Source organism: Oryctolagus cuniculus, chromosome 6 (genome assembly GCF_964237555.1).
Source record: "Oryctolagus cuniculus chromosome 6, mOryCun1.1, whole genome shotgun sequence".
NCBI classification, from domain to species: domain Eukaryota; kingdom Metazoa; phylum Chordata; class Mammalia; order Lagomorpha; family Leporidae; genus Oryctolagus; species Oryctolagus cuniculus.
In genome coordinates this window covers 86,864,791-86,881,378 of record NC_091437.1, presented here as the reverse complement: position 1 = coordinate 86,881,378, position 16,588 = coordinate 86,864,791, and the positions used below count along the sequence as shown (strand labels likewise).

The 16,588-nt window shown below is 40.8% G+C and overlaps 2 protein-coding genes across 3 annotated transcripts in view; one reads left to right on the top strand and one right to left on the bottom strand.

Annotated features, from left to right (window-relative positions):
- The window catches only part of CLVS1 (clavesin 1), a 190,828-nt gene that overhangs the window by 32,563 nt on the left and 141,677 nt on the right, over nucleotides 1-16,588 (bottom strand). For both annotated transcript variants that reach the window (XM_051843797.2, XM_051843796.2), the window contains one exon: nucleotides 1,870-1,980. In XM_051843797.2, coding sequence (XP_051699757.1) covers nucleotides 1,870-1,980 — 111 coding nt within the window. The remainder of the gene's footprint in view (nucleotides 1-1,869; nucleotides 1,981-16,588) is intronic.
- Nucleotides 1-16,588, top strand: part of ASPH (aspartate beta-hydroxylase) — a 303,829-nt gene that overhangs the window by 270,095 nt on the left and 17,146 nt on the right. The window lies entirely within an intron of this gene.

The window sequence follows — 16,588 nt, the reverse complement described above, 5'->3', positions numbered from 1 at the left end:
CACAGAAAGATAAATACTGCATGAACTCCCTGGCATGTGAGATCTGAAAACAACTGAAACCATGGGAGCAGTTAGAATGATTGTGGCCAGGGCTTGAGTGAAGGGTAAGGGAGGAAATAAGGAGATGCTGTTTAGAAGATACAGAAGTTTAGTTATGCAGGATAAATAAATTCTGCAAATCTAATGCACAACACAGTGGCAATAATTAATAGTATTACATTGTATAACTGAAATTTTAAGAGAGTTCATCTTAAGTGTTTTCACTACTCCAGAAACAAAACTATGTGAGGTGATGAATGTGTTAATTAGCTGGATTGTAGTGATCATTTCACAATGTATACGCATATCAAATCATCATGTTGTACACCTGATCTATTTTTATTTGTCAAGTACACCTCAATAAAGGAAAAAGTTCAGGCAGGTGTGATGCAGCAGGTTAAGCCACTGCTTGATATGCTCATATCCCATGTTGGAGTGTTGGTTCAAGTCCTAGCTGTATTACCTTTGATCTAACTCCCTATTAACATGTCTGGGAGGCGGCCAATAATGGCTCAACTACTTTGTTCCTTGCCACTCATGTGTGAGACACAGATTGAGTTTCAGGCTCTGGGCTTCAGTCTGGCCCAGCCCCAATTGTTGTACCATTTGGGGAGTGGACCAGTGTATGGAAAATCATTCTCCATTCTCTTTCTCTCATTCTCATTCTCTCTCTCTCTCTCTCTCTCTCTCTCATTCTCTTCTCCTCTACGTCTCTCCCTGGTCATTTTGCCTTTCAAATAAGTAAAAACAAAACAAAACAAATCCTTGAACTGAGCTAAACGGCAAACAGAAATGAAAGTCCCCAAGCATTTGCCCCAATGCCCTGTGCTACATGCCCTCCTACACTGTCTCATTAAGTTACCCTAACAGCTTCATTAGGTGGATTTTAGTTTCCTTTTGTATAAATAATAGGACTGAGATTCTGAGCAGTTAAGGAATTTTCAGTTGCTCAGATAATTAGAAGGCCACAAAAGCCCAGCTCCAATGAAAGAGGCAGGCTCCTCAAGTGTCAACTAATGTCAGTAAGATTTTAAATGCCTCTTGATAAGAGCATTATTTTTTCCAGCAAGGAATGCTTTCCCAGTCTGACAGGTGATGGAGAGGGCAGTTATCACCCAAGAGCCATTGGAAAAAATATTATAAACATTCTTATAGTAGTGATACAATTGCAGGACAAAATGCTAGCTATTAAAATATTCTGGGGCCACTGTTTTTGGCACAGGTTAAACTATTGCTTACAATGCTAGAATCCCATATCAGAGTATCAGTTTGAGTCCCAGCTGCTCTGCTTCTGATCCAGCTCCCAGCTAATGTGCCTGGGAAACAGCAGAAGATGACCTATATACTTGAGCCCCTGCCACCCACATGAGAGACCAAGCTCCTTCTTGGCTTCAGCCTGACCCAGCCTCAGCTGTTGCAGCTATTTGGGGGAGTGAACCACCAAATGGAAAATCTGTTTCTTTATCTGTCTCTCCCTGTCTCTCTGCCACTCTTTCAAATAAATAAAATAAATCTTAAAAAAATTCTATGAACAGGAAGTGTTTGCCCCAATAGCACCCATAAACATTTACAGAGCAACGGGCATCTGGTATTTGGATGCCTCCAAAATTTCTTTCAGATTGTCACTGGGACTCTGAAAATAACCCAGTTCTACCAAATTACTGATTAAATCCAGGCCATTTGTAAACTCCAGCTGAGATACAAATGCTCAGGGGTTGGTTGCCAAAATCCACAGTAAAAGATAAGGCAGTGAAGGGAGTGGAGGAGAGGGAGACAAGGGCATCCATTATGGTCCGTCTGGAATTTACATGACGTGTATGTTTTCATTACCCGCTTCCTGGTCTTGTCTTTAAGGAATGGCTTGATGAGTGTGTACAATGCGTGAATGTACCAGGGCTGGTTGACGAAATGAACTCCTCCAAAGCGAGCAGGAAAGCTGTCCTGTGGCATAAAGAAAGAAAGAAACACACCAATTAATAAGCACTCCGGGTTAGATGGGATCAGCAGGACTACAACTGTGAAGCATGATTTGTTTCTTCTCCCTGGTTGCAGCTCTAGCCTCCTGCTGAGGAAGGAAGAAAACATGCTTCCTTCCCAGTTGTGCATGGTCCTCCACTCCTTTTACCTTTTCCCTCTTATTGCCTTTGGCTCCACAACTTGAAAATTGTGTATAGGTGAAGTATGAGACCCGATTTTTCTGCATCCGAGTGGTACAATCTCCCAGATGGCACAAAGAATGGGCAGCCTGGGTCGAGGCTGGGGTGGGGCATCTGAATTCTTCATGGTGTTAGGTAACCAAGGCTCCCATTTGTACCTGCTATAAGCAGGTCTTCTCTCTCTTGCTCTCTCTCACTCTGCTCTTGCTCTCTCGCTCTCCCTCCACCCCCATTCTCTCCTCCTCCTACCCTCTATTATGACAATCACAGCATTTTCTGGGTGAATGAATGCTGGCTGTGTAGGAAGAGAGTGTGAAGGGATTTCAAAGGATCCGCAGAGATGAGGTTGCTGGGAATCTACCAAAGTCTAGCAAATGTTTCTCCCACATCCTCATGGATTATTCTACTCTGGGGCACAGGGCAGATCCCAGGGAATAGAGATTTGCTAATTGCTCAGCTAGTTGGTCCTCCTAGTGGAGGAAAGATGAGCACTTTTCTGCAAATCAACACCTTTTGCAAACGCTTTGAAATATGAACATTTTTTAAATAGTTCCAATTTTGGTATTCAGATCAGGGCACATAGTGATGTTTTAGAAGCCGTGAAGCTGCACTCTTGCTAATTAGATACCTGGGACAAATGTGCTTGTCTGTAAAGTCTGAGTTTGTTCTACAAAACCAAGTTTTCAGATCCTGGTAAATGTCTTCAGCAGATTGAGTTATTCTCAGCTGAAGGAATCAAAAAAGAAGGACCATGCAAATGCTATTTAAATTGACAAGTTTGCTGTCAGTCTGCTTCATTGCCATAAACATGTTTATAAAATTTAGCAAGGTAAGATGAAAGCAGAGGAGGCTGGCTATCTAAACTAGCAATTCAGGCATGGAGCTACTCCCTATGGCTATAGGAACTGCCAGGCGTGGGTCTTTTTTTTTTAGGAACAAAGAAAGAGCTTTATTAACTTTTTTCAGAACCCTTTTAGTCTATAGCATCCCTAGGCATCTTCCATGCTGAGACCTGGTTTCCAATGTAAGGACATGGAAATGTGCTCAAGGGCTGACATTTGAAAATTTAAGAATAATTTTTGCTTCTTTATAGGCATTTTATAAAATAGAAAGGAATTAAAAGTTTTAAAGGCTAAGCTAGAAAATTTTTATAAAAGGTCTGTGCTTTTCTGAGTTTATTTATTTGTTTTTTAGCTTATTAAAAAAAGAACATTCCCCAAAACTTTGTATTTGTGACAAGTGTCACACACTAGCATCACTATTTTTGGTCCTTGTGACTTCTTATTCAAAATATAACTTGTTAACTCACACAGTAAATGTGAGTTCTGAGAAATGATAGGACACAAGTAAAGCTCTTATTTATAAAACCAGGGTTTTATTGTCATTTTCAAAAGGGCCAATAAGAAGGTTTGTATTTCTGTTCATTGTCCTTTGTGTTTTATATTTCTCAGTAAAATGGAAGAAAACTCTAAATAATGCTCAACAAATAGTAGGTAAAATCACAAACAAAATATTAACCTTTTAAAAATATCTTGAGACTCTTAGTTTTAGTCCATGGAACCACAATCATCAAAAGCTGTCTTTGGCTGGCGCTGCGGTGGCTCAATAGGCTAATCCTCTGCCTGCGGCGCCGGCACCCTGTGTTCTAGTCCCGGTCGGGGCGCCAGATTCTGTCCTGGTTGCCCCTCTTCCAGGCCAGCTCTCTGCTGTGGCCCAGGAAGGCAGTGGAGGATGGCCTAAGTGCTTGGGCCCTGCACCCCATGGGAGACCAGGAGAAGCACCTGGCTCCTGCCTTCGGATCAGCGTGGTGCGCTGGATGCAGCGCACCAGCCACGGCGGCCATTGAAGGGTGAACCAACGGCAAAAGACCTTTTTCTCTGTCTCTGTCTCTCTCTCTCACTGTCCACTCTGCCTGTAAAAAAAAAAAAAAAAAAAGCTGTCTTCTATGTGTGTCAGGGAGATTCAAAAGAAAAAATAAATCATAGGACTGAGAGCCTATAAGGTCTCTCTAGGTTGGTCCCAGTCGGTAGTCTGCCAGATTGAAGGTGTGGGCTTTTACTGACCTCATTCAAGTCAGCCAGTGAATATGTACAAATAAACACATGAGTGTTGGAGTTCTGGACTTGGGCCAGAGGTGAAGCAAGATTAATGTGGGCTAGGCAGATAGTGAGGGACAAGAAGATAAGAATCTTCCAGCAGTCTCTATGCTGTAGCCCTGCACTGCTAAAAACTCCACCCCTTCCAGGGCAATTTGAAATACTTTTTCCCATGATGCATTTGAGCTCCCCCTGATCTGCAAAAAGTCACAATAATAAACATGTGTATGCTGACTTCTACTTGGAGATGCCATGAAAGCTTCCCAGAGATCTTTACATGCAATGAAGCGTACCCAAACTCCATCACATTCATATATTCAATTAGAGTACTCCTCCTACATGACAAAAGGGTCAGCCGAACTGGGGTGGGGTGATTCTCCCTATGAGGTTTCCCGCACTCATATTTGAGTGTGTGTTGTCTCTTTGCCTTTCAATAAATCCTGCTTTTCTGCTCACTTCTATCTACATGAGAAGACAAGAACTGGGAATAAACCCAGCTAGGGATCTCCTACCAAATCCCCACAGTGGAGTCACTTTCTTCAGGTCTGTTCTATGAAATTCACATAAAAGGCTCTCCTGTCTGATAAATGTAAAGTGCAGTTGTTTGAAGTATTACTATATGAATCTAGCCACATTATTAATAATGTTGAGTGACTTAGTGTGTGTGTGTGTGTATGTGTGTGTGTGTGTGTGTGTGTGTGTGTTGTGCAAATGGGAAGGTGAGTATATTAGTACTCACAGTCCCCTTAAGTTAACGCCCTTCTTTGTTGGTCACCTTTGCCCGGTTTCTTTAGCAAGTAGAAGGCAGATACCAGGAAAGTTGTCAGTCTCCCTTCCCCTAAGGGAGCCCCCTGTCCTCATAGAAATGCATTTCTTAGGGGCTGGAGTAGATCTCTCTCAAGATGGTAAGCCTTGATTCAGTCACAGTGTAGCACCATGTGTTTCAGAGTTCTTGGGAACTACAGAATAAGTACTCAAACATAAAAGAAAATGGTAATAATTCTGTCCATTTATATTTGTATCAATAAAAATACAATATAGCTTCAAATTATAGAATGTTGTTTCCCTCAGCTTATTTTTAATTCATTGCATGGGTTTCTTTGTTACAAGAATAATATACATTCTAGGGAAGTCAAATATAGATTTTAAAACATTGTTGGAAAAAAGACAAAAAAGAAGAAAAGCAAAACCACCTATTATCCTACTGCTAAAGAAATACTGATTACTGATGATCTTTATCCTTCAGCATAGGCTACGTGATATTATAGTAACAAGAAACCTCGGCTTTCTTTAATCATTTGAAACTGTAAAGGGGAGAGCATTTGACCTAGCAGTTCAGAGGCTTGCCTCCCATCTTGTAGTGCCAGGGTTCATTTCCCATCTCTAGCTCCTGACTCCAGCTTCCTGCCAATGCAGACCCTGGGTTGCCAGGGTGATGGCTCAAGTTGTTGGATTTCAGCCACCCACACAGGTGACCTGGATTCATTTCCCAGCTCCCAGTTCTAGCACAACCCAGCCTCAATCATTTTGGGCATTGGGGAGTGAACCAGAAAACTGGAACTCTCTATCTGACAATCCATTTTTCTCTCTGTCCCATATATAAATATATAGCTACAGATATAGATAGATAAATAGGTGGATAGATAGATTGATAGATAGATCCATCTATCTATCTGTCTATAATATGTGGGGGAAAATACTTAAGACATATTAAAAACTGAGGAGGAGGAAAGAAACAAAGTAAAGCAAGAGTTTCTACACTTCTCTTGTACTGGTAAAATGTTGATATAAAAAGACTGAAAGTTATGAATATATAATGTAATTCCTAGAGCAATCACTGAAAAATTACACAAATATGCTCGGTATTGCTACAGATAAATCCAAATTGAACACAAAAATATTTAGAATACTAAGTACAAGTAACCCTGAGGAATATAGGAAAGAGAAAACAGAGAAATGTGAAATGTGAAGCAGAGAGCAAAAACAAATAATAAATAAATAATAAAATGGTACAAATAAGCTCTCACATAAATTTAAATGTAAATGATCTAAATATACAAATTAAAAGACAGAGACTGATAGAGACCGGGCAAAAGCAGGGAAAAATGACCCAAGTGTTTGGGTTCCTAATACCCACATGAGAGACCCAGATGAAGCTTCTGGCTCCAGGCTTTGGTCTAGTCTAGTACTGGATGCTGCAGCCATCTCGAAGAGAATCAGCATATAGTAGATCTCTCTCTTCCTGTGTCTCTCTCTTTATCCTCTCTTTCTGTAACTCTGACTTTCAGAATAATTTTTTTTAAATAATGAGAGAGGGAGAGAGAGAATAGAATAGAAAACCCAGAAATCACTCCACTTGCATATGCTTAGTTGACTTTTATCTAAGGTGTGAAAGCATTTTAATGGAGATAAAAATAACTCGCCCCCCCCCCTTTTTTTAAAGAAAAGGTTTGTTTATTTATTTGGAAGGCAGAACAACCAAGAAAGAGACTGAGATCATCTGTCTGTTGTATCACTACCCAGATGGTGGCGACAGGTTGAAGCCAGGAGTCAGGAATTACATCAGAAGCAGGGCAGCCAGGACTGGAACTGACACTGGAGTTACAATAGGCAACTTAGCCTGCTGCTCCACATGCTGGCCTCATGGAAAGATAGTTTTTCAAGAAATAGTGTTGGACATCTAGAGTCAGGAAAATGAACTTGATTTAAACTTCACACCTCATATAAAATTAACTTGAATTGGAACATTAACTTAAAACATAGCACTATAAAAATTTTAGAAAAAAATAGGAGACAATCTTCAAAATCTAGGATGAAACAGTCTTAGATTTAACTACATATGCATGATCCATAAAATTAGAAAAATAATTGGATATTGTCAAAATTAAAAGCTTTTGCCCTGTAATAATTCATATGAAGTAGTTGAAAAGAGAAACTATACACTGAGAAAAAATTCCTGCAAACCACATATCTAATAAAAGACTAATATCTAGAATATATAATGAGTTCTCAGAGGCAAGAGTATAAAGATGAGAAATCCAGTTGAGACATGAGTAAAAAAAGGGCTATTTTGGCAAGAGAATATAATCATGTCCAGCAAGCACACATGATGTTACACATCATTAACCACTAGTGAAATGCAAATTAAAGTCACAATGAGATTTCATACTACAACTTTATCAGGTTGGCTTAACAAAAAGAGTAACAACACCAAATGCTGATAAGGATGTAGAGAAAGTGGACTATTCCTATATTAATTGTAGGAAGGCAATATGCCATAGCTTCTTTGTAAGATAATCTGGCGATTTTCTTAAAAACTTCATATATAATTAACATATGATCCTGCAACTGAACTCCTGAGCCTGGACTTCAGAGAAATGAAGTTATGTTCATACAAAAACTAGCATATGGAGGTTCATAGCAGCTCCATTTGCAGTAGCTAAAAGGTAGGAAAAACCCACATGTCCTTCAACAAGTAAATGTTCAAGCAAGGTGGTGTATCCATACCATTGAGTATGACTCAGCAAGAAAAGGAGGAAAGTTATTGATAAATACCACAGCCTGCATGGATCTCTGAATTTTGCTGAGTGAAAAAAAAAGCAAATCTCCTGAAATGCATATGCTGAGTACTGCAGGATTCCATTTCTATGATACTCATGAAATTACAAAATTCTAGAAACAAAACAGACTAGTGGTTGCCAGGGCTTAAGGAGTGGGTAAGGATTGAGAGAAGAGCATATGGCTCTAGGGACAGCACGAGCCATCCTAGTGGAGATGGAATGTTGTGTACCTTGAAATACAAAAGAAAAATGATCTTTCCTCTTACACGGAATGTTTAAAACAACTAAAAATGCCAAGGTTAAATGTTAAGGTACAAGATATAGTCCAGGACATTATAAGGGGCTGTTCTGTATTTCCTTGGGATTCTTTGCACAGTTTTAAGTAACCCTTGCAATCCATTAGAAAGGTACTTCCTTTCTAAATGGGTACTTTCTTTGCACTTCACTTTCATGGTGGCATTAGGCAAGCATCACTCATCTGCCTTGTTTTGTGTTTGATTAGAATTTAGGAGCAACATTGGGACAGGCAAAAGTATTCCCTCTGTAGTCAATAGTCAAATACAGATGTTATTGGTGGCAGTTGGCTCAGTTTCCTGCAGGATAATGAAATACTTACTAGTGCTCTTTTCTAGTAATTGCAATGCCTTTAGGCTAACATAGTTTCCAACAGGGTTAAAATACATCTGAACTCAAAATCACATTGCCTGAAGAAACTTGAGGAGTTTCTTTTCATATCAGCTGCCCTCTCTAGCTCTCATCCCTATCCCCACCTCTTTCTACTCTTCTTATGTGAAAACTAGAAAAGAAGCAATCAAATATGCAACCACAATGAACTCCTCCCATCTACTAAAATTTTTCTGAAAAAAAAATACAAAGAAGGAAAAAGAGGCTGGCACAGGACCTATCTTTGAAATCTTCTGCTTCCTCTGTACTCCGTGGGAATGCAGAATGTCTTTCAGGGCTGGAGAGGAGGCACCCATTCAGTCATATATTGCGTGTACAATGGTACTTCAAAAAGTTCATGGGCAGGGGATGGCATTGGGGTTCAGAGAGTTAAACCACTACCTGTGACACTAACGCTAGTATCCCATGTTGCAAAGCCAGTTTGAGTCTTGGGTGCTCCACTTCTGATACAGCAGACTACTAAAGCATCAGAGAAAGAAGCAGAAGATGGCCCATGTGCTTGAGCCCTTGATACCTATATGGGAAACACGAGTGAAGTTATTGGACCCTGATTTCAGCCTGGCCTGGCCCCAGGCACTGGGGACATCTAGGGAATGAACCAGAAGATGGGTGCTCTCTCTCTCTCTGCCTTTTAAATTAAATAAAATAGTATTTAAAAAGCTCATGGACAGGGAGCTGGCACCGTGGCTCACTTGGTCAATCTTCCACCTGCGGCCCCGGCATCCCATGTGGGCACTGGTTCTAGTCTTGGCTGCTCCTCTTCCAGTCCAGCTCTCTGTTGTGGCCTGGGAAGGCAGTGGAGGATGGCCCAAGTGCTTGGGCCCCTGCACCCGCATAGGAGACCAGGAGGAAGCACCTGGCTCTTGGCTTCGGATTAGCGCAGCGTGCCGGCTGTAGCGGCCATTTGGGGAGTGAACCAACAGAAGGAAGACCTTTCTCTCTGTCTCTCTCTCTCACTGTCTATAGCTCTACCTGTCAAATAAATTAAAAAAAAAAAAGCTCATGGACAAGTAGAATTAAGAAGTAAGTTTATTTTGGTGCAAAAATTTCTGATATTCATGCATACTGGCAAACTTAAAATGTCCATGGAAAATGCATAAAATGAAAAAATATGCACAGATTTCAAAAAATTTTGCATTAGAGTAAATTTATCTTTTATTCAGATTTCTATTAACTTTTTGAAGCTGTCTTGTATGTATGTTGCTGGTGGTTTAAGGATGGGAGCATGAAGTATGGCTTTATCTATTCCCTTCATGCACATCCTACCAATGACACCACTTCCACATCAAAGCAGTTATATGAAAACAATTTCAGCAGCATAAATTGGTTTTGTTGATGCAAAGAGTCTCCTAACGATGCTATTTTTCATGGTGGTGACTTTGTATTATACTGTGGCCATCATTAGTGTGGAAGTCACATAGCCCCATTTTGCAAGGAAATGGAGAGCTCACACAACAACAGTTACACACCAAGTGCTTAATTTTTTTTAAATACCAGTAGCATGCATGAATGAGTAGAGTATGTGCTCATTCAGAAGAAAGGTGGGCACTGGCTCCATCTGAAAATGAGCTATAGATTTTCTCAGAATATGTGCTCCTAGAAGGCATTGCTGACTTCTGAGAGGCTAAGCCAACTAAGTGTTCTTTAGATTCTCACAGGGGCTTGGGTTTTTCCCACAGATTCAGAACAGGATATGATAGGAGATAGAATTTTCCCTAGATCCCAGATCCTAAAACAGTTATCTCTGGCAGTTCCAACTGAATTAAGCAAAGCTGACCTACTGACCTTCTGCAAACTGGCTCAGCCAGCAAATCAAGCTTGGAAACTTCCCTAGCTGTAAGCTTAACAATCCTTGACCATTCCTCCTTTCTTTACATTTTTTTTAAATACTTTATTTATTTATTTGAAAGCAGAGTTACAGGTAGGCAGAGAGAGAGAGAGAGAGAGAGAAAGAGGTCCTCCATCTGCTGGTTTACTCCCCAAATGGCTGCAACAGCTGGAGTTGGGCAGATCCGAATTTAGGAGCCAGGAGCTTCTTCCAGGGTTCAGGGGCCCAATGATGTGGGCCATCTTCTACTGCTTTCCCAGGTCATAGCAGAGAGCTGGATGGGAAATGGAGCAGCCTGGACTCAAAATGACATCCATATGGGGTGCTGGCACTGCAGGTGGTGGCTTTCCCCTCTATGTCACAGTGCCAGCCACCCTCCATTCATATTTGTTTATGTTCAATGCTTCAAAAGTAATTATTGGGTTCCTCATATGAATAAAATGCAGGAGGTACAGGAATATACAAGACACATTCCTTGCCTTGAACCAGTTCATTGTCCAGTAGGAGATAAAGAGAAATGGCACAGGATTTGAAAGATGTAAGATTTGAGGACTGGATGTAGTTCTTCAGGTAGAGCAAATAAGACACTTAGATAACACAACCTGAAGATCAAGGTAAGGTTGAATGCTCTTCCAGGTCAAATAAAGAAGCCACATATAAAAGATCCGGCAAAAATTCAGTGATGAATACAGGAGACTGTGCTTTAGGATCTCTGAGAGTTGATATACCACCAAGAATCTCTACATTTTGCTTAGTCCCACTTTTTTCTCCCCAAGAACAAGTTTATAGGTACTCTGTTTAAAATAAAATAAACATAAGAGAAGGGAAAGAAGGAAGGAAGCAAAATAGAAGAAAAATAATCTCCTAGTGCATACTTGTTGAGTTTCTGCCAATGAAACAGAAAATGTGACTATAAATTAGAGAATATCTTGATAACAATGCTATCTGCTTTGGGCCTGGTAGGAAATCTTTTAATAACAGGGCAATCAAGATAATCCCAGTGGTTTCCTTTACAGCCTAATGTGACCATTCAGTTGCTGAGCAAGCAAGATGACTCAAGAAGTGACAGCCACTAAGGTGTGGAATGCAAATCCACCCAGTCTGTTCACCTGGAGTTGCAGAATGCTCAGGCAGTGGAAATGTAATTTTGCCATGTAAATCACTTCCAGCCTTTCTAACCACAGCAACCTTAACAAGGGTTTACATTTGGCTTTAAATAGCAAATATATTATGATTAGGGCACCATACTACATCTTCATTCAAGTTTTCCTCAGGGCCCCTAAGTGGCAAATAGGTGACTGTTGTTATTTAAAGTCGATTCACAGAAGAACCCAAACCACTTGAATCAGTGATTGACACAGAAAGTTGATGGGGGGGGGGGGGATGCTTTTGAATGCTTCCTATGATTCATCTGCTAGCTGGTGCTTACACTTTACACTCACAAAATCATGTTGAAGGAAGAATGGCAGAAGGAATACAAAAGATATTCAAAGCAAACCTTGTTGGCAAATGTGAAACTATTAGCCATGCCAATGTATTTGTTCTGTAACTAAGCTTGTAAAAAGCAAGAGGAGCCGGCGCCGTGGCTCACTAGGCTAATCCTCCACCTTGCGGCGCAGGCACACCAGGTTCTAGTCCCGGTCGGGGCGCCGGATTCTGTCCCGGTTGCCCCTCTTCCAGGCCAGCTCTCTGCTGTGGCCAGGGAGTGCAGTGGAGGATGGTCCAAGTGCTTGGGCCCTGTACCCCATGGGAGACCAGGATAAGTACCTGGCTCCTGCCATCGGATCAGTGCGGTGCGCAGGCCGCGGTGGCCATTGGAGGGTGAACCAACGGCAAAGGAAGACCTTTCTCTCTGTCTCTCTCTCTCACTGTCCACTCTGCCTGTCAAAAAATTTTTAAAAAAATCAAAAAAAAAAAAAAAAGCAAGAGGAACAAAACTTTGAAGCCTTAAATGGATATAAGGTAAGAGAAATATTAAAGTAGGTAAATATAATTTAATAACTAAGAACACTTAGTTATTAATTGGGCTTTTAGTAGTATGCATGCGAGACTACGCTAAGCACTTGTACATGTGTTGTCTCATGCAATATTCATGACAATATTATATAGTTTCTATTATTATATACATTAGCCCACATTTACAAATGAGGAAGCATAGCCTTGCAGAGAGGTTAAAAACTTGCTTGAGTTCACCTATCAGTTAAGAGGCTGAGTGGAATTTGAATGTGGACCCTGTCAGACATTATAGTCCCAGCTGCCATCTCTGCTACTATACTGTTCTACTGTGAGCTTTTTAAACTCTATACATCATGGATCCATAGAGATGGACTGTTGACCATCTTCAGTGATACATATGCTTACCATTTCAGATAGGATGATAAACATTTCATAAGAATGCATCTCAACTCCAAGTTAAAATTTCCTGTTCTTTCCAAAAACTGAAGAAGAAAGGGAAGGAGTTGAGGGAAGCATGCCATGCCTTATTCTGCAGGAGATTTCAGTCAGCAGGAAATTTTTCTTATATGAGAGCAAATTTTTTTCATGTTCCAATTATAAAATGTTCACTCTCATCTCAATCAAAAACTACTAATCACCCACATCTAAAGTAAACAGTAGAGAGGACCTTGTCTATCAGTACAGGGTTTAAAAAAAAAAGCCATAAAATTGGTTTGTGGTACTTCTTGCAAGAAAGAAGCATGTGGAGGAGTTTTGTTTGTTTTAAGATGAGATATATTGCAGTATGTTTGTAAGCTGGTGGGAATGATCCAGTGGAGAGGAAATAATTGATTATGCAAATGAAAGGGCTGGCTTTTTTGTTTGGGTAAGGTCCTTGACCAAGGAAGAAGGAACAAACATAGGCTGCTTAAATTATGAGAGGATTTTACACGAAAATCAGGATGCAAAATGCACATGTAAGATTGCACATTTGTGTAAAGTATTAGGGAAAATATATTTAAATGCAGTAAAATTTGTTAAGATAATAATAGTGTTTATTTCTGAGTATTAGAATTAGGGTGATTTCACCCCCTTTTTTCTTCCTTCCTTTTCTTTTCTCTACTTTTCTTTTCTTTCCTTCTTTCCTCCTTTCTTTTTCTTTCTTTCCAGTGAACAACCATTCCTCTTATAATCAGGGAAAAAATACAAATGTTTACCAAACCTGCCAGTCCTGAGGAATCACTAATGGTTTTTATATCCTTCCTAAAATGACTTTAAATTTTTATGTATTTACTTTTATTTATTTGAGAGGCAGAGTGACAAACAGTAAGAGGAGAGAGAACGAGAAAGATCTTCCATCTGCATATTAACTCCTCAAACCCCTGCAACAGCTGGGGCTGGGCCAGTCTAAAGCCAGGAGTCCAGAACTCAAACCACATCTCTCAAATGGGTGGCAAGGAACCAAGTACTTAAGCCATCACTTGCTGCCTTCTAAGATGTGCATTAGCAGGAAACTGGATTGAAAGTGGAAGAGCTGAGACTTGAACGAGGCATTCCAATATAAGATGTGCGTGTCCCAAGCAGCAGCTTAACTGTGTCCCAAAGCCTGGGCTATGGGATGCCAGCATTGCAAGTGTCAGGCTTAACCCACTGAATCACAACCCCAGCCCCTGCTCAGTATTTCCTGCTGCTCTTCTGTATTTTTCCTTTTCAGGGCTGGGGCTCCACTCCCTTGTCCAGTAGCTACTCTGGGGGCCACAACTCAGTCTCTGTTGCCCTCACTTCCCACTATCATTCATCCTCATGTTTTTCATTCATGCTCACTCCTCCCTGAATGCCTCTTAAATGCTTCTTCTTACGTTCAACATTAGGTTTGGTGTCAGCCTTTGTCTGTATTTTGATACCAGCTTTTCTTAGTGGTCTGTTGGCCTCTGGTATCCCCTCTACTTCCTAACAGCTGTCCCTAAAATGTAAGTCTCGTGACATTGATTAAAACCTCCAAAGACTTTAAGTAAAAACCGTGGTGATCTGATTCCTGAGTACCAACCACTCCAGCTTCATTTCCTGCAAGCACAACCCAGCCCTCAAAGTTCCTACTAAACTTCTCCTAGTTCTGTCCATTTTGACCACGTACCTGCTGCTTGCCCTCCCTAAAGTACCCACTCTTCCTCTGGCCCAGTAACACTACTACCCGCCCTTCAAACTCAGTTCAGGAAGCACATCCCCTCGGCTTCCTCTCCTGAAATAAAGCCAGGGCTTTAGAAGCTCCAGAAATATCTGGGGCAGGACACTGTGGGAGAACTTCCAGCAGAGGAATTGTACTCTCTAGTACTGCAGTCACACAATTCTACTGATATTTATTTCTCTAGTGTCTCAGAGTTCATGCTTCTTAAGGTCAACGACAAGATTTTGCAGAAGGGCCTTAGAGTGCTTTGGTGGTTCAAGTCCCCACTGCTCCGTTTCCAATTCAGCTCCCGGCTAATGTACCTGGGAAGGCGGTTGTTGATGGTCCAAGGGCTTGAACCCCTGCCTCCCAGATGGAGTTCATGGCTCCTGGCTTTGACCTGGCCCAGACCTGGCTGTTGCAGCCATGTAAGAAGTGAACCCACCAGGAGAACATCCATACCATGTCTTAAGAAAGGAAGAGACCAGCATTTTCTAAAGTAAGTTCTGTAGAATATTAACTATAAAGGGTCTCTACATTCAAAAAAATGGTTCTAAGTGAAAAGCACTGCACAGTTGGCCACTGCTGGGAAGCAAAGAGATCCGTCTGTGTATTTCACTAAGTTCTTTGAATAAGTCCATAGATAGGAAAGCTATTGAACTTTCTTTAATACATGTTGCCCAAGTGCTGTGAACTACAAGATTTGTACTGGGGAGATTATCTATCAGCCAAAATTAGTATTCTAAAAAACCCACAAGAGAACATTTTGGAGTTACTGGCCTCTCTCTTTAAGTCAGGAAACAATGTATTTCAGGCATCAGATCTATCAGACTTGAGTTGGCAATGTGACAGTTTAAATATTGTTCAATACTATTTTAAGCAAATCTGTTATGAAAGTCATACAGTTCTAGGGAGCAAGGGTGTGGTTTCCAGGAGTTATTTTGTGTCTTTTTAAAATTAGAACCACATTTTCGTCATTTGAAAATCTCTAATTTTCTTATCTCACCTCACTTGCCTGTGACCTCTAAATTTTGAAAAAGTCCCAGATTTCTTGCTATCTTCCAGAGGAATCTGTCTATTTTCCTCCCCAATTCTTTGGTGTAAAATCTTGGAAAACAACTACCCTATTCTTTAGGGTTTCCATAGCACCCACTTTAAGACAAACAAACTTTTTATTTACCTTTTTTTAAAAATTTATCTTGACCGGGCCAATCTAAAGTCAGGGACCAGGAACTCAATGCAAACCTCCCTTATGGGTGGTTGAGACCCATTCATCATTTGTTGAATCCCAGAGCGTGGATTAGCAGGAAGCCGAAATTGCAAGGAGAGCTGAGACTCAAATCCAAGCACTCTGATATGAGATGTTGGCATCCCAATAGGGGTCTTAACCACTGGGCCAAATGCTTGCCCTGGCAATTACGTTTAATGGAGGTTAAGACAGTGCAAAATCTTTCATTTACATGCACATACAGTGAGCACCAATTTGGTACTGAACTGAGAGCAGGACACTGGCAGCAACAAGCCCAGTCACTGGGCCCCAGAGCCACAGAGAGGAGCAAGGCTAGATTCATCAGACCCTGCAGCAGGTCTCCTATGTCTCATACATGCAGAGGGGATTGTTTTCATTCCCTACATGAGTGTGCTGGGGGCTGGGGAGGCAACGTGATTTGGTGTGTCTGGTCAGTAAATGACCTTAGGGGTAATTTCACTTCCATTTCCTCTTGGAATAACTATCTTATACCCCATTCTTTCTGTTCATCTGCCTGTCACGCTGAGCAGGACCTATATTGCTGTGTCATCACCTTCACCACCCAAAGAAAATTCTTGCTAAATCACACTGCAAGTACCTCAGTGGTTCCATGAAAGCTATCTACATCTATGATTCCTAGGCATCTTGACACACTTATTTATGTATTATATTGGGAGGGCACAGCATCAAAAGCATAATCAGCTCCTTAGTAAATGACAACCTTTATAAATATTTGAAAAAATGTTGTCAAGGGAAGAGCAGTTTACAATTCTAGTCAAAAAAAAAAAGTGAAATCAATGTGATAGAAATGATTCTGATAAAAATAACAGCTTGTCAATAAGATTCATTAATTTCCAAATTCACCTGTTTGTGCTTT